This window comes from Phaseolus vulgaris, chromosome 5 (genome assembly GCF_051622355.1).
Source record: "Phaseolus vulgaris cultivar YP4 chromosome 5, ASM5162235v1, whole genome shotgun sequence".
Taxonomy (NCBI): domain Eukaryota; kingdom Viridiplantae; phylum Streptophyta; class Magnoliopsida; order Fabales; family Fabaceae; genus Phaseolus; species Phaseolus vulgaris.
In genome coordinates this window covers 9,193,734-9,216,802 of record NC_143502.1, presented here as the reverse complement: position 1 = coordinate 9,216,802, position 23,069 = coordinate 9,193,734, and the positions used below count along the sequence as shown (strand labels likewise).

Here is a 23,069-nt window from a genome sequence, read left to right as displayed (position 1 = left end):
AAAATCCGCATCTTGATATTGTTTTACAATTATTAAATGTTTCTTTTTTCTCGTTTCAGATTATTAAAGATATATCTTCATTCCTACTCCGTCTCATTTTTTTTCTTCTTTTCCAGATATTTTATTTCCATTTTTTCTTCAAATTTGTGCATTGATTGTAATTGATTTTATCACAACTATAAGAGACATTGCAGAAGACTCTCTTGAATAATATCTTCAAAGTATATTTGCTCTATTTTTGAAGGGTTTCATAGAAGAGTTTTAATTGTAGGATTTTGAGATAATATCTCTGCAAAAAATTTGCTTTCAATTTTTTTGAGATATTTGCATATTTAATTATCTAATTCTTTATCTTAGATTTCATTTCCAATTTTGATTAAAAAGAAGCAACTTGGGTAAAAAACACAAAATTAATAGAAATAAGAATTAATGCCAAAACAAACCCAATTAGAAGATATTAATTAAAATAGTGAATTTATCCATGATTACAGCCCAATAATCTATGATTAAAACTATTAAGTGTGAATAGAATTAGGCTCATCAAAAGTCTGTTCAAGAAAAAATGCTTTATAATTCATCAAACGAAACCTATTAAAAGTATTTATAAAGAGGTATCTCTTTCAAGTACGCATTTCTTAACAAACCTTCATAGATCAAATATGCATATGATGTTTTGTGTGAGACGAAATAATCATATTATGGTCCTTAATCCGAATGAATACGAAAATATCTAGATAAATGATTATAAGAAGTTGATAAAGTGCACATAATTTTAGTTTAAATTGTTTCACAAACCAAATAATCTTTTTAGCATTATTAATTAATTGATAATTTTTTTTATCAAGAATTATTAATTCTCCATTCTTATGATTTTCCCATTTTTAACAATTTGGTTATAAATTTTTTGAATTAATTTTTGATTATTTTTTTAATCAGTTTGATTCTAAACACTCTTACTAACAACTCACAAAACACGTTAACTAACACTAGGCCTCAATCCTTGTATGAGAACTTCTTCCTCCACCCCATGCTTTTTTTTTCACCTCCATCTAAATTGTTCATGATTAAAATTTCACCTCCATCTAAATTGTTCATGATTAAAATTTTTGGATTGTATATTTTGAATTCAATATTTCAAAATATATTTTCATATTCAAAATACTTAATCTAAAAAATATGTATTTATGTTACACATCATTCTACATTATACAATCTAAAATATATTTATAAATTATATAATTTAAAAATATATTTCTAAATTACATAATCTAAAAATATATTTCTAAATTACATAATCTAAAAATATATAATTTAAAAATGTATTTTAAATTATACAATGTAAAATAATTTTTGAATATAGAAATATATTAAAAATGAGAAATACATATCAAGATTCTACCATTAGAATATATAGGTTTGAATTTCAAATTATATCATTAAAGTGAATTTCCAAACAACAATTTACACTTATAATTATAAGTGCCAAAAGATAAAGGCAATTACTTTCCGCATCATATCATATCACTGCACCCAATATGAAAAGACGAAGATATCCTTAAATAAATAGGGTTATATATATGTATTACGATTTTTTTTTATCTGGAATGAGATTTTGAATTTTGAATTCCAGATATATTTTTATGGAATATATTGTTTTCAATTTTGGATTTTTATTTTTTGTAATGAAAGACATTTTCAGAAATAAAAATTATATTGGGTGGAGGTTAAAAATGATTGGGTGTAGGAAGAACTTGCCAAAGATAAAGCCATTTCTTCCTGCATCCCTACATTTTTCTTCCTGCACCCCACAAGATTGTGTAAAGACAAAAGTGTCCCTATATAAATTGTACATTTTTTTTGTATTTCAGATTATGAAATCCAGTAAATTTTTGGATTGGCGCTTCCGGTAAATTTTTGAATTGACGCATTCGGTAATATTCTGGATTGATGCTTCCGTTAGTACATGAATGATAGTGTTAATCCAAAATAAAAAAATGCTAAACATCCATAATTGAAAAAACCATTCCGGATTCGCCAATCCGTAATTCAAAATATGCATTCTGGATTTGGAAATCCATAATTAAAAAAAATCATTTCGAATCCACCAATCCGTAATAGAAATTAGCTTCCGGATTCAGCAATCTGAAAATCAATAATTTATGCAATCTTTGCTTTCGGAACACCCCCTCATTCGAATGCAACATAATTCACTTCCGAATTGATGAATCCGTAACACATTCTCAAATCTCGAAATTGTGGGGTCAATTTCGGAATTTAAAAATTATGGGGGTGCAGGAAGAAAAATGTAGGGTGGAGGAAGAAACTGCCCTTCCCTAGCCTCTTCAAACCAGCCCCTCACGACACCTCATTTTTAAACGGGTGTTTCTTTCTAAACTCTACATTTTTCTTCCTGCACCCTCACATTCAATCTGAAGTTACAAAACTATCCTTGAGAGTTCTTCCTTCTTCTTCCTTCTTCTTTTCAATTACGGAACACCGGAGTTAATTTTTCTTCTTACAGATTAAGCATTCTGTGATGATTTTTTCTCTTTCGGATTATGTGTTTCATAAGTGAATATCGGAACCCCATTTTCTGAAAACCTTTAAATCCCATAATCACCCCCAAATTCTTAAACACAATCCATTAAAACGCACCACCACCTCCATAGTAGCTCTGCTGACCTCAACGTACCCTACAATAACGCCAACGATCACAGCAGAAAAACAATATTGTCATGGAGAAACGACGTAAAGCTTTGATAAGGGTAAAAAGGAAATTGTCGGAGAAACGACGTCGTTGGGGAGGGTGAAGCACAAACACAAACACGGAGATACGTATAATCTCTAAAACATGAAAATAAGTGTCCTACGAGTATCGTGTCTAATACGGACACGTCATATAAAAAGAGTGTCTGAGCTTCATAGGTGTGACGGAGCCATTTTTTACTTATTTTATTTTATGCATTATTTTGAGTATAGAATAGTGATATTTGCATGAAACAAATGCTGTGTTTAATTCCCTTTTCTTTAACTAATTCAACTACACATTGAGAAACAATAGTTTTGTTTTTGTACATAAATGAACGTGTACTAATGTATACTAATATGAATGCAGCTGTACATGGTGTGTAACCATTGTCTAGTTCCTAAAATCTTCCTATAGAATATCAAGACATTAATGTTTGACTGTACACAAACAAGTACGAGAATGATGGTCAAGTCCTGTGCTTCTTCTTTTTTCCTGATAGAATTGGTTGGATTTGCAAGTGCCTTTTGAATGCCTCATTGAAAAGGAAACGAGCATGGAAGGCTTTAATGATTGGTAGCCATGCCAAAATAGCTATAGGTCCGAAAAGAACTATCCCCATTCCATAATCAAATTCTCTTGCAAGTGCACGTGTGAAGTCCCACAGCCCTGTGTGCTCTATCTTTGGCCTTACAGCCTGTGCAATCTGAACCAATAAAAAACATTTCATGGTCTCAAGTCCAGGGAAAAAAGTATGCCAAACAAGGACAAATTTACATATAGTTTGTTAGGTAGGTTTAGTTCCGTTTTTCAATCAGAATTGATGTTTCATCTTTTTATTTTCATGAAGTTTCCTTCTTCTTTTTTGCACGCAGATTATCTAGATGAAACTCCAATTCTAATTGGAAACATCACCAAAAGTGTCTATGTAACTGCATTTAAGTTTTGTCAGCCAACAAATTGAAAATGTGACAGTTTAGCTCAAGCTTTGGTTAAGATTATTACCAGTATCAAACCCCACGCAGTTGGCATGAATGCTAGACAGCAAACAAAAAGGTCCATCAATGACAATTGACATATAATAGAAAGAGTAAAGATGAGGGCAAGAACAGCCAGGAACAAGAATGCTTTGAAAAGTCTGAATCCGAGCTGATAGTTAGCACTCAGTAGTTTCCTTCCAATGTTAACGGCCTGCATGGATGTTTAATTTATGTTATTAACATACAATTGTACTATTTGGAGGATTTTGCTTACTAAATTTCTTAATAGAGTAAGGGAGAAGCCATGAAGAAGTTACCTTCACCAAGAGGAAAATTGCAACAATCACAATCCATGAAAGGACATAAACCAAAAAGTTTTTGCTATGCTGAGAGATGTCTAGATGATAGACCAGACCATACTGATAGATGAAAAAACGGAGAGAAAGCAATATTTCAGCAAACCTAGAAGCAAGACCCGACCAACGAAGATGAGTTTGCTCATCATGCCACCAAGAATGCCAACTTTTATCTTGTTGAATTCCTATACCACCCTGTTGTCTGATCCATTTATTCCACTCTTTCCAGTCATCTACTGTCTTGGTCCAACTGAACCCAGCAGGGTTAAAAAGAAAAGGTGCACATAACCAAGTCAGAGACATAAACCAAATGGCATATGTTATCAACACATATGCCATGTCACTTTGGTAGGACCTCCTGAACATGTTATAAACAATCAACAGCAGCAATAACTCAAATGCCTTAACAAAGTGGCTTCTTGAATACAATCTATAGTTCTCAGTGAAGCTAGCATGGAAGACAACTTTACGTCCAGTTGGTCTGTACTTTGCACCCCCATGCAGAAGCGTTCGACCATAGTAATGTGTTTTTGTTCCAAGGGCGAAGGTGAAGAAAACAGCAGCGAGCTGCAATTGCATAAGGACAAAGTCCTTTAAAGCTGTGAGGAAACCTTTCTCAAGTCCTATTTCCATCACCATTGGCAAGCCTGTCAGAAGTCCAAGTTGTATGAATGACTGGGAGGCAAGAGCTGTTTCTAAGGATTGCACATTCTTTAGTCGAGCCTCAACGATAAGCGCTCTTTCCAACCCACTAAGCACCAGGTATAGCTGCCCGTAGAGAAATACATAGATTCCTATCACTGAAATCTGTGGAGTTATTCAATAAATTTAGCTTAGTCAAACAGGATATGGCATGGCACTGTCATGTATAAAGCATCAGACAAGCTGGTGCTACTTAGAATTTGGGAAATGTCCTATGTATTATTTCTTTGTGTGATACTTTGCATTTATCTAAGATGTAATGCTAGATCATGGAAAGTAAAAAATGTTCTCCCCTTCCCCCCAAACTATCATGTACACAAGCATATTTGCATACATTAACCTTAGTGAGCTTAAACTGTTTTTGCTTTATAAAGAATAACTTGTTAACAATTCCAATACTTCATGTCTTGTAGTGAAAATTAAATAGATAACAATAATAGGATATGTAAACATTGTGTTTCGATTAAAAGAGTCTAAAAAGAATTTGATGGCTCAATGAAATTACCAAGCTGCTGAAGTAAAATCCAATTGTTGTGAAATAGCATGATAGCATCCGGAAAAAATCGAATTGCCGCCCAAGGCGGAATATGTCACGGCTTATAGTTTGCTCACAGTTTCCATTTGCTACCTTAGCTTCAAATTTTGAGATCTGGTTAAGAGCTACATCACGACCTTTGCCAATTTGCAAGTATTCATGATAGGAAATACATCCCCGTCTTAGTGTTGAATTAAATCCTGCATGACATAACCACATTTGTACTTGTTTCCATTATAAAAAAACATGTGGTCAGAATATAGTTTTGAACTCATCAATTCCTACCAGCGAAAACATCCTCACTCAAGTTAATCGTTTTAGATGCTTTGCTTATTCCTCCCCTTGTGATATGAAAGACCCTATCAAATACATCTGGATGCCCATAGTGGAACCGCACCCTGAATGAGAGATAATACATTAGAGTTAGAAAAACATGATTGAAAAAGTTGGTGATATGATGAGATGAAAGTAGTAATTAGAGGAGCAAGATTTTGAGAGCGGAACAGAACAAAAACGAAAAGCAGAATGAGTTTGCCTTATCATATTTCATATATTTATATATACAAGAGAATTCTACTTTACTGATACATGTAGACTACTTTCAGAAAATAAGGATCACCGTTAGTTTATTAAAGAGAAACTAGAGTATGAAATCGTCCTTGAAAAACTTCCAATCAGTAATATTAAGTAAAAGAAATCACTATCTTGATTGCAGAAAGCCAAACTTTTGCTTGCCTTGCATCACAAGTACAAAAATTACTGCTGTGTGTGTATATACAACTACGAAAACAAATCAAGTATATAAAATTATCAATTAAAAATTATTGTAGGTTTGGTAGATAACTTGGATTCTTAAATGAACTTTTCCTATTTTAGAGTTTCTCACAAGAGTTTTATATTAACAAAAACATTATTTTAATATAGGTTATACAAAAATTAGTTCCATGAAATTGAATAAAGTTTCCAAATAGATAACTCTTTCAATTTTAAGGAACTCATTTTTGGAGTTCACATTCAAATAATGTTTTTTTTCGAATAAAGAAATCTTGTAAGAAATACTTATAGTTCCTTTCATTTTCAAAACAACGTTTTATATTTACTACCTGAGAGGATTAGCGAGAAGCCTTTGACCAATGGTGACAAAGCTGGTCTCTTGATATGACATGAACCATGCCAGAGAAGACACACTGAAATTAGAAAGCATAGAGAAATCCTATTAGTATATTAATTAACTTACTAATATTAATGCAAGACATTTATGAGTAAGGGGGAAAAAGCAAGTACAACAAACAAAATGTGAGTGTAAAATAAGACATTTGGTTTCATACTATCCTCTGGCATCACGTTTATATTCTATTCTTGAGACATTTGGTTTTATATGTTTCTCATATTATGGTAACATGAAATAATGTCTTAGACTTGGACCATGTTTATGCTTCAAGGAACATGTGATTAACATTGTGCATAATATGAATATGTATATTTTTCTGATGAAAGGAACCCTGTTGAATCTCCCTTATTGTCACCACAATGCGATTTTTTTATGCATGAGATGCAAAGGACTAACCTTCCTGTGAAAATGTGTTCCCTTAAGCCAAGTATTGTAGGAGGACGCCTTCCTTGGCGCCGAAGAAATTCTTGGAGAAGGTTTCTCATTTTCAGAGCTTCTTCCAAGTAATTATCCTGTCAAATAAGATACTCTTGAGAACATTGAAATGAACAAGTTTTATAATATAATGATAGAAAATAATCAATTTGTAAGAAAGTAAACAAAAAGTAGTCCTACTTGGTTCATGTCAATTGTTTGGAGTGCTTCACCTCGAGTGAATATTATTGCATTGTTTTGGTTTTCAGGCTTCCCTTCTCCAAGATGTGGTGGACCTGGTAGTTTTATTTGATATATTGTCTATAAAAGAAGCAGCAGTTTTATCATGTCAATAATGATGCATCCGAATGGTCATGACTATACATGTAATAATAAAATTAATGATTTGGACTGTATCAAAAAAATCATCTGATTTGATAAAATATTTGAGATTAACATTAAAGAAATATGCCAGTTTTGAGCCTAGGCACAGTAATTGTATTCATGGTATGACATCAAAGTTTGTTAAAATAAACGTTCAGTAGGAGGATGTTCATTCCAATCTCATTCTCTTAATCTTATCACTGAGAATATTGATACATATAGTTTGGAATTTGCTATAGTTACATTTGATCCTCCCACATGAAATCTAAGCAATGTGAATGTAGAAGTTTTTATTTTTTATGAATGTGATTGTGGTTAATATAATCTATTGGCACTAATATCTCTTGCAACTGATGCTACTGCTGTTTAAAAGGCATTGTGACCTATTAAAAAGCTCAACCGGCTTGTAGGTACAATCCTTACCAATATTTCTAAGACTAGTTTTTTTCATGATGTTGAAAAATACCTGTTCAAAACCATTGACAACTTTAACCAGTTTAGATGAATATACTTTGTGAGTCCTACCCTGCACTATCTTCTCCTTTTCCTCAACATAAGCAACACGAAGAGATGGATACCTGCAGGTAACACACGCAAGGTTTATTGTCTGCTTATTTCATATCAAGAAGAAAGTCATCTTTCTCTTTCCTTGAAAAAGGTTACCTTGTCATCAAGTCGATCATATCTTGATAACGTGGATCATTCATAGCCTTTTGTGATGCAAATGATTGACAGGAAATAACATAGGTGTATTTCATGTCTGCTAGTGCTTCTAGACGAGCAAACAATGCACGGTTACCTCTTTCAGCAGTCTCATAACCCTCAAGAATATCTGCTTTAACACAACCAGTCCCGAAGTTATTTGATTATGTTGATTTTTTCCCTATATTTCTTTCCACCAAAACAAAATACTGATGAATAATGTTACTTATACTTGGTCACAAACCTTCTTCTTCAGCCATGTCAAGAAATGCTTGTAATTTTAAGGCTTCTCTGTAGTACATCATCCCTCTAACTGTTAAAAATTGCAATGATCACATAATGACTTATAATTGAATGCATATCCAAACGAGAGTGGCAAAATCCGAACCTGTTCTGCTTAGCGTCTGGCCACGGAATGAAGCCCACTGTCTAAGATCTTCTACCTCGAGTTCATCTTCTAAATTTCGTCTGTTTTCACAACCCATGCGTTCCAAAAAATTTGTCCATTCATCTATTGAAATTGTAATAGGTATGAGATGAATTCAAATAGAATGTTTAAGATACAAATAATTTCATATGTAAAGAACCTGGATATATCTTTTGCATGTAGAAGATGATGGAGTCCTCCTCTTTATCTGAACCAAGCTCCTTAAGCGAAAAATTAATGTCCTCGATGTAATGTGGTGTTATAACACTACCAATCATGTTACATATAAGAGAGGGTTAGTGATTTTACTACAGGACTATAATAGATTTTACTAATCCTTTTTTACTAGTTTTTAAGTCATTGTGTCATTTATCCCTCAATCTTAATGTTAATACATGTTGGAGATCCCACATTGACTAAACATATAACCAATTTACCGTATATAAGTGGGGACAAACCTTACCTTACCGAGGTAGATTTGTATGATTGAGTTAAAGTTAAATTCACTTTCTATTATTGTATTAGAGTAAGAGTCTATCCTAATTGAGATTTGAGTCCATTGTGCCACCCGCTATTGGGTCCCCTCAATTCCCATGCTTGATGTCCTCGGTTTGAGAGGGTGTGTTGAAGATCACATCGATTAGATATAAGCAATTTATAGTATATAAGTGGGACAAATCTCACCTTACCTGGTTTTGTAAGATTTTGAGTTAGGCTTAAACTCACTTTCTAATAGTAAATTAAGTATTAAGAGAGAAGTGTTATGAATGCCACTACAAGAACATAATGTACAATTTTAGTCAACCTATCAAAGGAAATGCAATGCTGGACATATGTAATTACCAGAATGGCATCATATTGTGAACTTTTGGAGCATCAGGCATATCTGTGAACAAAGAGGTAGCAAAGAATGATATGCGCCTTCGAGCATCTAAGTTTGCAGGCATATCCATTGCTGTTTCTTTGACCGTAAGCAACAAATGAAAACGCTTGATCTGCCATGAACAGGCTGATTATATCAGAACATAACATGAGTTGATTTCTTTCTCATTACTATAAATATGTGCCAGCATTTTTATGTGAAGTTGTGCGCTATAATAACTAGTTCCTGATGAAAAGGGAATGACAATAAAACATTATAGGGGTAATAAACATCACCTTTTCCATCATAGGACCATTTTCTGGCAATGGAAATTGGATAGAATTCTCATTGGAAAATGGATAAAAATCCCTATTCATTTCCACGGTTTCAAATAGTTGATCATCATTTCTAAAATAGACAAAGCCACACTCATTTTGATCGGGAAACTGGAGCATATCCAATATTCTGTACAGATTTAGTAAGTAATTAGAAGCTGAAGCATAGTAATATATCAAAGGACAACATATTTTTAAGCAACAATACCTGGAATCAACCATCATATCATTCACCACCAACTCAAATATATCTAGCAGGGCTTTCACAACTTTGTGCTGATTGTCTTTTTCTCCCTCCATCTTATGGAATTTATATCAAAGTTACTAGGACTCAAAGTTACCGATCATACAAATTTGTCAACATACTTGGCCTTTAGTTTAGGTCTAGGAAACAATTACCAGAAGTTCAGCTAGCTCAACAACTTTAGCATGTAGGGCTGGGAGAACTTTGATGTTAAAGTTCTGTAGAAGAGTTGTTTCTTGGATATTCTTTTCAATTTCGCTTAGTATATCACATATGATCCTATATATGCACAAATAATGATCCAATAAAAAATCTTGCTAAAGGGTCAGATTGAATCCAGAAAAACATTCTATTTCTTTTTACCTTTTCTCCATGCTACCCTCAACCAGAATTTCAAGAACATATTTTAGCGACTGGTAACACTCTCTTACAGCATAAAACATGTATTTGTCTTTTGTAATTTTCTTGACAAGAATCTCTTCCTTTCCCTCAAAATCTTTCGCAATGGTCAAAGCTGTAGAAAACTATAATATGTACAAGAAGAGTTCATTAACGAATAAGATGTACAGCTAATAATACTAAAACGGTAATCTCATAATATTTTGGTTAAAAGTACTTTACCTTATTTGCCAAGAGGAAAACAGGCCAACGAACCTTGGAAGAAAACAATTCGGAAGACACAGGCATCATCATCAAATCCATCTCTCTGTTGAAAAAATCATTGTGAGGTGCTGGAATAAGGCATAGCAGTGCAGGAAAGTAACAACAAACATCACCTGTTACTGATCAAGTCTTCAAGACGTAGTTGATTTACAATTTGATTCCATACAACAACAAATTTGGCAGTGGCATTTTTTTCATCCGGCAACTGCAACACAGATTAGTGGTCAACATAAGGGAACAAATATACTGAAATAATCTTATCTTACTATTGCTAATTTAGAACACACCTTCTGAAATATATTGCTGAGGAAACCTTTTCTTTTCTTTTTACCACGTTTGGAAGATGGTGGGATCAGACAGACGTTAAATGCTGAAGGTAAGGAGTCAAATCTACTTCTCAGCATTCCGAGTGTTCTTATCTATTTTCAAATTAGAAATATGAGATGACCATTTCGTTTCTGTGGTAAAAGAAAGAAAGAAGAAAATAAAAACCTCAGCTTACCTCACCAAGGTGATGCAAAATACCATAAAGTCCACCAATTATTGTACAGAAAACTGAATACCAAATCTGGGTGTCCATAAAATATACCTTAATAAACAAAGAATGAAATGATGTTAACAATCAATCAATATGATTTTCTTAAAGAAATGGTCATTAATTGAAGGAATTTTATCTTAACACATAATGACTGATTGACCACTTCATCGACACAGATTTGTACTTCAATCAGTAGAACATGTTTTCCCCACTTGGTAAGTACGTTTAAAATGACAGATTTGAAGTTAAAAGGAAAGAAGTCTACGTGTAAGAAAATGATTCCAACTCACAATTACTACAGGGCTCCATACAGCTACAATTGCACCGGCATTACTCTTGACTGCAGCACATCCAAACTGTTATCAGAGACATTAACTGGTCCTTTGTGTAATGAAAACAATTAAAAATGCACCATACCTTTTGGAAAAAGCTCGTGCCATTCATAATGCACCCCAATTTTCATAATCTGTCTGGTAGGTGCTATGAGTGGTTTTATCTGCAAGCATGGATATTGCATTGGTCACTGAGAGTAAGTTGGTAAACAATTAAACCAAATTGATGTGGTCGCATAATCGGTGCTCTGTTATTATTACCTCAAAAGTGTAGCTAAACAAAAATTTACATGATAACACCAATATCCAGAATAATGTGTACCTGTATTGGAAAAAAATTCAACATATTTATATCAATTAGGATGGATATACACTAAAGCAACTAAATGCATATAATCTGAAGCCAACAAGGTAATATGACATACTTTAAAACTGAAACCTGGTCTTCTTGCATCCCTCGACCAACATAGATTCTAGGCTGTATGATAAAAAAAATGGCGACACTCAAGTTACAATATCTAATGACATGAATGAATATTATAGTCAATTACATGCACATACAAAACATAGGAAAATAATTTATACTTGTAAATTCTAGAGCTGAATGATGGAGATGAAAATGAACACATCAATCAGATGTAGTCCTCCCAAATGAGGGAATGGAAAGAATAAAAAATTCATTGCTCTAAAAGAGTATGTATGTATAGTGATATTACTAAGATGTTAAAAAAATCACATTATCTAGTAAATGGACTCATTAAAACAAGAAACAGACCAAAGTAGGCACTGGAATGATTATTAAGATCAGGAGTGTAATTGTAACAGAAGTTCACTAAATGGCAAATTGGATCAAGCAGTTCTGCAAATTTAACATGCTGTTGGAAAATATAGTAACATATAAGACGAACTTACCTGAGTCCACCAAGACAAAACTCTGCATATCTTGTAATTAGAGACCTCAATATACTTGGCAACAGAAGGGACAAAAAATAACACAACTTCAACTGCATTAGTTGTCAGGTATATTGCCGCTGCAACCATATAGGAAGTAAAGCACCATTCCTCAATCAAACTTCCATACTTGGTGGAATAACAAGTATATTTTCTTCTCGAATTAGCATAGCATGCAGGAAGGACAATAGTCCATATAATGGCTAAGACCAGCTTCATCACTAGTTTCACCTTTTGAGAATATTCCATCGTATATCTTGCTTTCCACGAGAAGGAAACGTCTAAAATTGCTGTGAAAAAAACATGGGAACCTTTATTATCATGATTATATGAGGGGAAGAACAAGGGGCACACTATCCATGTATAATATCAAGAATGTTAATGGTAAACTGTTAAGATTTTAAAATTACTTATTTGGATCTTTTCCGTCATTGAGTTAACTTAACACGTCAATATAATCTGATGTGACTGTTACGAGTACATGTATGTTACTGAGTAGTTTACTATATCCAAGTTGACAATATTTTTTGTTTGAGAAAGAAGAAATTAACCATTGAGATGTTACCATTATGGTTGTGGTAGGTTAAAGGGGATCACCTCCCCAAATTGGCAAATTAAGGTTAATGTTGAAGTTCTCAAAATTTTATTACTTTTTAGTTGAGTCATGATTTAGAAAGTAACCTCCCAACACAAATACCCATGAAGATACATGTACAAGGAATCAAGTGACTAGAAGCAATCAATGGATTAGCAGTGCAACATCCCAGGGGTATGCCATTCTATTTACTATATAGTCTGGTCCAATAAGGAAGAAGGGAAACCGTTCTGGACAGCTCCTCCTTAAGAAGTGGTTAATAGTATAACATTGATACTTTTACTTCTATTTGTTTCATCCAATTAAACAAACTTCAATGCCAATTAATGATATAAAAGATCACCATACCTTGAATTAGTTTAAGAATTGACGAGGTAATGAAGATGCTAATTATGTCCTCGAATACTATGGCATCAAACAACTGTAGTGGAGTTCCCAAGTCATGACAAGCAATGATTATTATGGCCTGAGAACCAGCACAAGTCAAATTCCAATATTATATATTATAAGTAGCTGAAATTTGTATATTATCCGCACTAGATTTTGAGTAAACCTGAAGGGATAGAATATAAAAGCTCCACATTCTATCAAAACATCTAAAAATTTGCCAGAATGAACGAATCTCTACAAAATTTGTCTTTCCCAGCCACTGTGATTCATGGATTTCCTCCTTTTTATCCTGTGCAAGGAAAGTAAATAAAAGCAGGTATATTTTTCAGTATAGAGTGGTAGTTTCTTACAAGAGAAATTGAATAACAGGGTTAACATTTAATATGTCAAATGGGAGTACAAAAGACTCAATTCTTTGTAGTTGTATCAAACTCTATGGTAGATGTACACAACCTTACTCTCACATGCAAAGAGGCTGTTTCTAAGATTTCAACCTGTGTGACCTAGAGGTCATAATGCTGAAGCAACTTTCTTGTTGAACCCTGGCTTAGTCTTTAGTTGTACCATATGCATTTCTTTTATGAATAGATTATAAGGCTACGAATTCAAAGAGAAATATCCCTACCTATCTTTTGGGTAATAGAAATAATGAATGAATTCCCTCTAGGACATGACTCCAAGGGAAATAGGAAGTAATGGAAGTCCAACATCTTTATTGATCAATATAAATATTCTGAATCATCCTCCAAATTAATAAAATGTTATGGAACTTTTATTCACGGGTTACTAGGTAAAACTAATGAACTATGGAACAAGATAAACAGCCATCTTTGAAGTCAGAGAGTACTACGTAGACTTTAGGTCATGCTGGAGACTATGACAGTTCAAGAAATGGAAACATCATAGTTAGCACTAACTTAACTAAGAAGTCAATTGAGATTCATATTATTCAAAAGAATTTCTGAAGCAAATTTCATTTCATACAAAAGTAAATAAGCAGAGGTATCCATGATATGTCTACCTAATAAGAGCCCCGAGTTGTGAGTACTATATATAATGATGAGTAACAACATATGATGAAGAAATATAAAATTTAAATGTCATTTGAAACTCCATATAGCTTTAGTTTAATGGTTCAAATTCACTAATATAAAATCTGAAGTATAATGCATCTGAGAATCTCAGAATCACCTCTTGTTCTTCTTCTTCATCCCTTTTTTCTCTCTTTTTCTTCCCTTTTGTTTTACCAGGTGACCTACCAAGATCATTCTTGACATCTGCTTTTGGTTTAGTTCTGGATTTTACAAAGAAAAAGTCATGATCTAGACGCATGGGCCAACCAATTTTGAAACAATCAAGAGACCTGCATATATTGAATAGCAGTAAGGATCTAATGATATGGAATGAAGGGATTATAAAAACAACTGGAGAAATCTTAGTCTAATTGTAATGCTGACCAGAAATACTCATTCAGATCATCATAGTTTCTCCATATAGAATGATCAGATGCCCCACCATTGCAATTGTCAACTTCCTTTGGATTGAAAATAAATTAGTTATATTGAAGAAGACGATCCAAAACAAAAGAATGATAGATTAGAGAGTACCTTTCTTATAACAGTGTATATTGGTGTGACAACATTGTTAAGGAAAGACTCTGGTTCTCCTCCGTATGCAGGCATGACCTTTTCCCATGTCGTTAAGCTGATAGCACCACTTAAAATACCATGCAATTCATATGCCATCTACAGAACTCACAAAAGAAGGACGAAAATAAATTAGATAATAATCATATGATTAAGGTTGTTAGAGATTTCAATCAGTGAAGAAAATAGCTGTGTTGATGAGTGCATTATATAACTTCATCATGTATGCCGGGTCAGTTTTCTCTATGTTAAAAGAATAAAAAAGCATAAACTTATTAGGATTCTATCAACAACAAGGAGGAACTTTACATGGATCAAACAACGCTACGATGTTTATTGTGAATCATGGATTCAAGATTCTTCTATGAACTAAATTTCCTTACATACTCTTTGATCATGAAATGTTTAAAAAATCCAAATGGCATTTGTATTATCACATAAAAACAAAAGATATTTTCATAAACCAATGGACACTTTCTTTAGAAAAGGAAAATAAAAATTGGTTGTTTCAACGTACATGATGAAAAATATAGCAGAGGCATTCGGGCATGAACCGCAAATTAGCTGCCTCCCCCCATATGAGCAGGTAAAGCCCAATATACAAAATTTTATATTGCTGGGCTTCCTGTTTCACAAAAGGTAAACTGCAACACAAGTAACAGGCTTACTGAGTAAATAGAAGGTCAGAAAACAGAAATAATGTAGAAACAAAACAAATTATGGTTCAAAATTAAATAAATAAAACAGTAGAAAGCTTGAAGGAATGAAGAATGTTCAACAGAATGAAAAATCATCATTATCATCACAATCCAGATTCAGAGAAAAAGAGAAGGGTAACACCCTGTCTTTTATCAGAAGAACAAACACAGTATAAATTATTGAAAGTTACAATAGAATTAGATCAATAAACATACCGGATATTGCTTTTCCTTTCTAAAAACTTACACCAGTTGGTATAGTTTTTGAAAAACTTTCTCATCAGTTCATCCACACCTCCTTCCCCTAACTGATTTATAAAAATGATGATAAAGTTTATATTGTCAATTATCATAAAGTAAAATCAAAACATACATGATCAATAGCAAATGAACCTTCAAAGCAGATGTCTGGTTGTGAGTTTGACGAGTTTGCATGTTGGATAGGAGTAGAATAAGATGTTCCCTTTGGTTGGCAACATTGGCTTCCTATGGTCAAACACAAATATAGAATAAAAATTTTTGAACGACTAGAAAGAGCAATGCTAATCATACATTATTACATCACGTCCTCAAAACTGAACAAATGGGGAGCTTTTTTCTATGCAACAATCAAAATCATACAGAAGCAAAAAGGAATGTTTGAGTTCAATTTAACTAGGAAAAGTGACCTGAAATCCAAAACAATGCTGAAGAAAATCAAATAGATCCACAAAGGACCCATGTCTCTTGAAATCTTGGGCTGGGGGTAAACCGCGAACATTGCGAATAACTGCAATGGCAGCCTTAATCTGTATCAATTTTGTTAGTATAAAACTCAGTCCATCATATTGCAATTGAGTCTTCTGTTGCTTGGACATAAGACATCAATGAAAGGAGAAAATGTGAATCATTCAAGAAATGTCAGACCTCAGGTTGCTGCATAATTGCATGCTGAATGCCTCCTTGCTCAAGTGGAAGAATGTTAAATTCAGTTTTTCTATGGATTGCATTTCCTTGAATAAGTGCCTATGTTGGAAAAAGAGAGAAACTCTAAGGAAAAGAAATGCACGGTAAATTCATATGATTCCTATTTCTGACTAAGCATGTCATGAAGGGAAAGGGAAGATAAAAAAATATGAAAAGGACGAAACAAAAAGGATCACCTGAGAAGCAGCTGGGTCTGTAACTGTCTTTAGCACCTCAAACAGAACAGAAGCAATATCTCGTGCATTTATCAACTTCTGTCTTCGACTGTTTGGATAAAGCATCATATGAGTTACTTTAGTAGGCTATTAAGGCGTTTGAAAAATTTTGTTGAATGGGAAAACGATGCAATTTTAAATTTAAGCACACTTAGGTACCTTTGTTCTAAATCGAATGCTTTATCATGTCTGCTATAATAATCCCTGTAGGCACGGTAAACATTCTTAAGCTCACGAATATCACTTGTTCCCCTCTTTTTTGTAACGTGCTCATCCTGTAAGTCAGAATTTACAAAACAACATGCAATGATTAACTTCCCTAACCTTATAAGCAAAACAATCCTATAGATGTTTCTGATTGAGAAAATATAAATGGAGATAATTAAGAACTTCATATCTTATGCTTTTCTTTGTATATAGATAAGTCACAACACGAAAGCTCAAATAAATCATGACATAAAATTTTAGTGGCTTTTTTTATTATTAACTAAAACAGAGATCATTCTTAATTTTACAGTCACTTACTGCTATACTTGATTTTGTTGTAGACTTATTATGCTAGGCAATAAAATCCGTTGAATTCATATTCACATTGAAATGAATAAAAATTGAAAAACATTCTTGTTTACCTGTTCAAGTCTGTGAAGTAGTGAAGTTTTGAATTGTCTAACACCCCTTCCACTAGAATTTTTGTCCAAGTTGTGTGCAATCACAAAGGCATGAACACGGCCTGCAAATTTGGTTTACTGGGACAATGTGAAATGCATATATTGATGATAATCAACGGAGAATCTCATTTTTGTCAAGTAAAAGACTACGTACTACAAGGAATATATAAAATTTCTAGTGGAGAGCCTTCATGGCTTACAATCAAAGTCAAAAGTCCAACACATACAAATTGCACTGTGCATGGTACAAACAACTGTTTACCAATTGAAGAATGATATAAACAAGATAACAATATCAAGAAATTGAACAGCACGGATATTTTTTCTCTCCTTATTTGGAGACAAAGAATTGTGTTTTTAAAGTATTAAAAACATTTTCAATCCAAGTTCACACATTTCAGAAAAGAAAAAGAAATAGAAAACCAGTTGCAGGACCTTCAATTATGCACCAATTTCAGAAGAAACTGAATTTCCCTGAATCAACAAACAAATGAAGAAAAAGAAATCAACAAAGAGACCCAGACAATGAAAAGGACTCACAAAGATATGCAACACGAGGCTCCTCCTTTCCAAGCAAGTTAGCCACTCGAAGGAACCTTTGGATTTCAGAAGCAAAAACTGTTGGCAACCTCTCACTGTCAAAGGGTTCTGGAGCATATTCCTCGTTGTTGGTGCCATTGGTAATGGCCAACGTAACATGGGGTGCCTCTGATGTCGATGCTGATGCTGTTGATGTCTCTCCTCGCTCGAAATAGATGCCTTCAATGGGTTCTGCAGGCACAATCTCTGACATTGCTCTGATCTAAGAAACCAGCAAAAGGGTGACACGCATGCATGGTATATATGTTGAATCTTCTCCATAGTGTTTGCTTAGTGAGGTAAGCTTTGGTGCACTTTGCTTTGTGGACTAATTGGAAAGTTGAATGCATTCTTTTACTTTTTCTTTTGGAACTGTTTCTGATTTTGTTTTAGCTTTGTAGTGTGTCTGTGCGCTTTGCTTTGTGCACTGATTGCAAAGCTTAATGCCTTCTTTTGCTTTTGCTTTTGGAGCTGTTTTTGTTTTGGCTGTAGCTTTCTTCCCCTCTATGAAGAGAAGGAGGGAAAAAACATTAACAAAGACACGTGTTCCTGACTCACTGCTTTCTTTACCAAACTCTGAACACTTATTGCATGGTCACAACTACAACAAAGACCACAAACACGAGTTGTTAACTCAGAATATATAACATTATACAAGGTCCTGTAACGTGACATGTTTTCCCATAACAAATTTCTTAATGCTTAAGAAAGTAAGGTGCATGAAATTTAAAGATATTTAATTCATAAAGTAAAAAAAGTTGCCTGAACTTTTTGCTAGTGATATTGTAATCCACCCCACTATTATAATCTTGTTTGCTCCATGCAAATTGTTTTATAATAAGGGCTCACTGAATATGACATGTAAGAGGAATGTTAACAAGGGGAGGAAAAAAAGAACAAGAGAGAAAAAAAAATTGCTGTACTGTATGTAAACTATTGTATGATTTGTTGTATAACACAAATCAACATTTAAATGGAAAGTATCACTGTTCATTAAAATGACAGAAAAAACTGAAAACTTTAAAAAGGTTTCAAGGGTATACTAAAGCAAAAGCCATAATACCTTAGACAATTAAAGTAAGCAATGATAGCTTCTTTCCTTCTGATTTTGGTGATAAACTCAAATTCCTTTTCTATTCAGTTTAGACAACAAAATTAGAGCATTAATATAAACACTACAAGTTGGAATTAAAAATTGTGATTCATGACCTTTGGTTGAAGTGTTAATTACTTTTCCAGTCTGGTATTAAGGTCATCATCCATATTGTACTTTTGAAAGTCTTGGAGTGATTGAGTTTCCATCACAGAAAGTCTTTAAATTTGGGACATCTAATCATATGCATAATCATGCATACTGTGTGAAGTGCAGGAAACTTCAAGTTGCAACTTGCCTTGCAAAAGCTTGTAAGCCTTGGTAACTCTTTCCAAGTTCAATTCCTCTAATTTCATAAAAATATTTCACCTAGAGCATCATTTTTATTCCCAATTTCAGGTTTTAATTCCTTTAATTTCAAAGAAGCAATCTCATTCAGTGCATCACCTTCATTTCCATGGGGAGCATCATCATGTTGTGCATCACAATGCCTATTTTCAACAATGTTCAGTATGTTATTGGACATTGATATTTCAAGCACTTGGAGCAGTCGAAGGTCCTTAGCCACAGCAACTAGAAAAAGATGATGGAGGGTGGCATCATATCTAGTAATTTGTATTTTATTCAGGTTGCAAAAGGATTTTTGAGCTTGTTGATTGTTATTGACTTCAAACCATTCATGACTCTGATAAACAGTTTCTCCAAGTTTGGGAATGTAACCTATCACCAGCAACATATCAACTTATCTTCTAGCAAAAAGAGTTGAATCTAATTGGGAAGTTTAACTCAACCATGCTCAGCTTTCCTTGTTCAACAAATATTTTCACCAACTCATGGCAAATCTCAAGATGTTATAGCTTGACTAGTGATCTAGCCAATGAGGATGAGAACAAACTCACTAAACAATGACAACATATATCACTGTCAAAATCGTCAAGTTAAGGAGTGGAAGTTCATGATTCCAGATCTTAGGTAAATTGATCATAGCCAGCTCCAACATTTTAAGGTGAACATTGCAACCTATTGACACAATATTATTTTGGATATTAATTGATGGGGGAAAGTATATTACCAAGCTAAAGCAAATTATTTATATAGTTTTAACAAATTCCAACCACCAAGGACAAGTGCGTTAGGAGATTGCTAGCAGGTGAGTTACAAAATTACATCTATGCAGCATATACATTCAAACTTGGGCAAAACAAATGAATTATGGGTTTGTTTGGAGAAACCTTCTCCATAAACCCTTTTAGGAGAAAAGATAAGAAGAAAAAGATGAAATCAACTTCTACATAAGTTAGATTTTGGAGAATTTAATAGAAAATAAGTTCTGTAAAGTAACTAATGCATAAGTTAATTGTAGGTTATGTATTGATATAATTTTTTCTTTCATATTTTTTTCTCCAATCACTTATAAGAAATTCCTCCAACCCTATATCAACAACATATTGTTTATTTATTAAGTCTACCATTTCCTTTTTCAAGAAAAAACTCAAGTATGGGGTGTTCAACTTTTAATCTGCATAATATAGATCTTATATAGTGAAGTACTCATATACCTTTTCATTGAACAGTGCACGTGAAACAGAAACGCATTATCTTTTTGACCATTTTTATCTATCCATTCACATTGTAATATTGGGGTTAAATTTGTAGGAATAGTTGGCCCCGGGGGTTGAATGGAGCATGAATCATGAATTTAAAGATAAAGTAAAACAATGTACAAGCAAAGAAAAGAGAGAACTAGATACAAATTTATACCAGATCACTTTATTACTTGGGCTACATCCATTTCCAAGCAAACCAATTAAGAGCTTTTCACTAACTAAAAATACTTTGGTTACAACGAGTTTCAATACCTCTCCAGTAATAAATATTCTAACCTTTTCAAGCACTCCAAGTTTCAACGCCTCTTTAGAGTATTTTGACCTCTCCAGGTACACCATGTATTCTGCACTTCTCCAGGTACACCAAGTATTATGCACTTCTCCAAATACAAGTTTTCTGACCTCTCCAGGTACGTCAAGTATTCTACACCTCTCTAAGTACAAGTATTCTGACCTCTTCAGGTACACCAAGTATTCTAAACCTCTCTAGGTACAAGTATTCTACACCTCTCTAGGTAAGAGTATTTTGTCTCCATCTCTCCAGGTACACCCGTCTTAATCTCCCTCGGAGACTAAGACCTCTCAAGATATGAGACAAACACTCTCAAAAGAGAGAACAATGTAAGATCAGAGGTTATACTTCAAAAAGTGAAACATTTACAATGGATATCTCACAACCCAACATACTAGATGCTCTATTTACAACTAATATAATCTTCTGTACAAAATGACTTTCTTTCATGTTCTTGTATGTGCTTGTGTCTTTTTGTTCTTCAACTTCTAGTTCTTTATATATAGCTTTTGAAAAGATGACGTTGAAACTTAAATAAGCACTTAATCATTTTGGTACTAGACGCTCCAAAAGGAAATTCTTTTTCTAAAGATTTTTATCGCGCCATGATATTTTTGGTCTTTGAAAACTTTCTTTACTTGTAATATTTGAATGTTGAGACTTGAATCTTTTGCGCTTGATGTTTGCACAAATCTTGCACTATACTGCATTATTTTCATATTAGACGCTTTAGAAAAAACTTCTGATATGAAGATTTTTGCGTGTCTTGAACATTTATACGTTAACTTTGAAATTTAAAATCCTTTGATTTGTGTATATCTTTAAACTTCGAAACTTGATTCTACTATAATCATTGTCCGTGCAAATTTCTTACTATAGCACCTTCATTTTCCCACTTGACATTGTATATGGAAACTTTGGCTTTGATATTTTCTCCCCATCTTTAGTGTTATAAACACTTTCTGAAACAATTTGAAAATAATTATCAGTAGTAATCATCATTAAATCAAATGAATAACATTGAATCATATTCATTTAATTTCAAAATCTTAATTCAAAAGACCTACTATACCAAGTAACTTAATTTCAAAAACTTTGTAAGTTTGTATAAATTATAAATATTGAAGTAAATCAGAATTTATCTCAGATTTAATTCTCAAAACTTAATTTTGAAATCAAATTGAATAAGTAATCAACATGTCTCTTTTATTAAAAAACTTTCTCGTTTACTACTGTGTTTTTTAAAACTTTTCAATAAAATTAAATAATTATTAAGAAGTGGACTTTGAGTTTAACTCAACCTCATAAAATCAACTTATAAGGTGAGGTTTGCAACCAATTATATACTATGAAATGTCCTAATCTCTAGTCGATGTGGGATCTCCAACATACCCCTCACGTCAAGACTACCAACTCGTGTGGGGGACTATATATTATGGGTGGTCCGATAACAGACCGATAATAGCTGGTCTGATAAACCCAACAAGCAATTGTTAAGATAGGCTCGAAATGACTTTGATACCGTATTAAGAAGCGGACTTTAAGCCTAACTCAACCTCATAAAATTAACTTATAAGGTGAGATTTGCACCCACTTATATACTATGAAATGTCATAATCTCTAATCGATGCAGAATCTCCAACAATAATTAAACTTAGCGTCGTCGTTGGAGACACTACGTGAAAAAACAAAATTGACTAAATTGTCGTCATTGGAGACTGAAAGAATATTCTCTGTTTTATTCAATCTGTCTTTCATCTATAGCAATGATACATATATATAACCATAGCATTAGAACCATACAAATTCTTTTTCTCACATAACATCTGTAATTAAGACTAATTATAGTGATTATATTCCTATAATTAAGTCTAATTATAGACTCATTAATAGTGATTATATTCCTGTAATTAAGTCTAATTAAGTCTAATAATGATTTTGTCCGGTAATATCCCCTCAAGTTGGAGCATGTAAGTCT

At 33.3% G+C, this 23,069-nt stretch overlaps 1 protein-coding gene and 1 long non-coding RNA gene across 6 annotated transcripts; one reads left to right on the top strand and one right to left on the bottom strand.

Moving 5' to 3' along the window:
• Window positions 1-2,989: 2,989 nt before the first annotated feature.
• GSL04 (glucan synthase-like 4) lies at window positions 2,990-18,398 on the bottom strand. 5 transcript variants are annotated; one of them, XR_016520911.1, is made up of 41 exons: window positions 18,061-18,398; window positions 17,482-17,582; window positions 17,012-17,127; window positions 16,814-16,901; window positions 16,578-16,676; window positions 16,340-16,459; window positions 16,065-16,157; window positions 15,888-15,979; window positions 15,491-15,617; window positions 14,935-15,072; window positions 14,785-14,861; window positions 14,519-14,690; window positions 13,491-13,616; window positions 13,286-13,403; window positions 12,304-12,632; window positions 11,817-11,869; window positions 11,653-11,713; window positions 11,477-11,555; window positions 11,350-11,399; window positions 11,024-11,110; window positions 10,809-10,940; window positions 10,635-10,726; window positions 10,480-10,564; window positions 10,222-10,382; window positions 10,014-10,137; window positions 9,823-9,914; window positions 9,576-9,744; window positions 9,261-9,412; window positions 8,578-8,684; window positions 8,379-8,501; window positions 8,223-8,303; window positions 7,952-8,120; window positions 7,755-7,866; window positions 7,106-7,225; window positions 6,887-7,002; window positions 6,423-6,506; window positions 5,605-5,717; window positions 5,290-5,519; window positions 4,044-4,889; window positions 3,752-3,937; window positions 2,990-3,452 (listed from the first exon to the last, which is right to left on the bottom strand). XR_016520911.1 is itself a non-coding variant. In XM_068643444.2 (41 exons), the coding sequence occupies exons 1-41, from the start codon at window positions 18,311-18,313 to the stop codon at window positions 3,216-3,218; spliced, it is 5,898 nt and encodes a 1,965-aa protein (XP_068499545.2). In that variant the 5' UTR covers window positions 18,314-18,387; the 3' UTR covers window positions 2,990-3,215. The 5 variants fall into 5 exon arrangements, 3 of the variants coding, with proteins under 3 accessions (XP_068499545.2, XP_090158324.1, XP_090158323.1); XR_016520910.1 differs by having other exon boundaries at window positions 7,814-7,866; window positions 8,235-8,303; window positions 18,061-18,397; XM_068643444.2 differs by having other exon boundaries at window positions 8,235-8,303; window positions 18,061-18,387.
• A 972-nt stretch (window positions 18,399-19,370) lies between these two features.
• Window positions 19,371-21,626, top strand: LOC137835097 (uncharacterized). Its single transcript, XR_011085012.2, has 2 exons — window positions 19,371-19,503; window positions 19,592-21,626. It is a non-coding gene; the product is annotated as an uncharacterized LOC137835097 (long non-coding RNA).
• Window positions 21,627-23,069: the final 1,443 nt, after the last annotated feature.

Excerpts from the sequence above, each read along its gene's own strand:
- GSL04 (XM_068643444.2), bottom strand. The coding sequence starts at position 18,313 with ATGTCAGAGATTGTGCCTGCAGAACCCATTGAAGGCATCTATTTCGAG. Across the intron at positions 15,618-15,887 it reads GAAAGGAAAAGCAATATCCG|TTTACCTTTTGTGAAACAGG; the intron begins GTATGTTTATTG and ends CTTGTGTTGCAG. Across the intron at positions 4,890-5,289 it reads GATTTTACTTCAGCAGCTTG|ATTTCAGTGATAGGAATCTA; the intron begins GTAATTTCATTG and ends ATAACTCCACAG.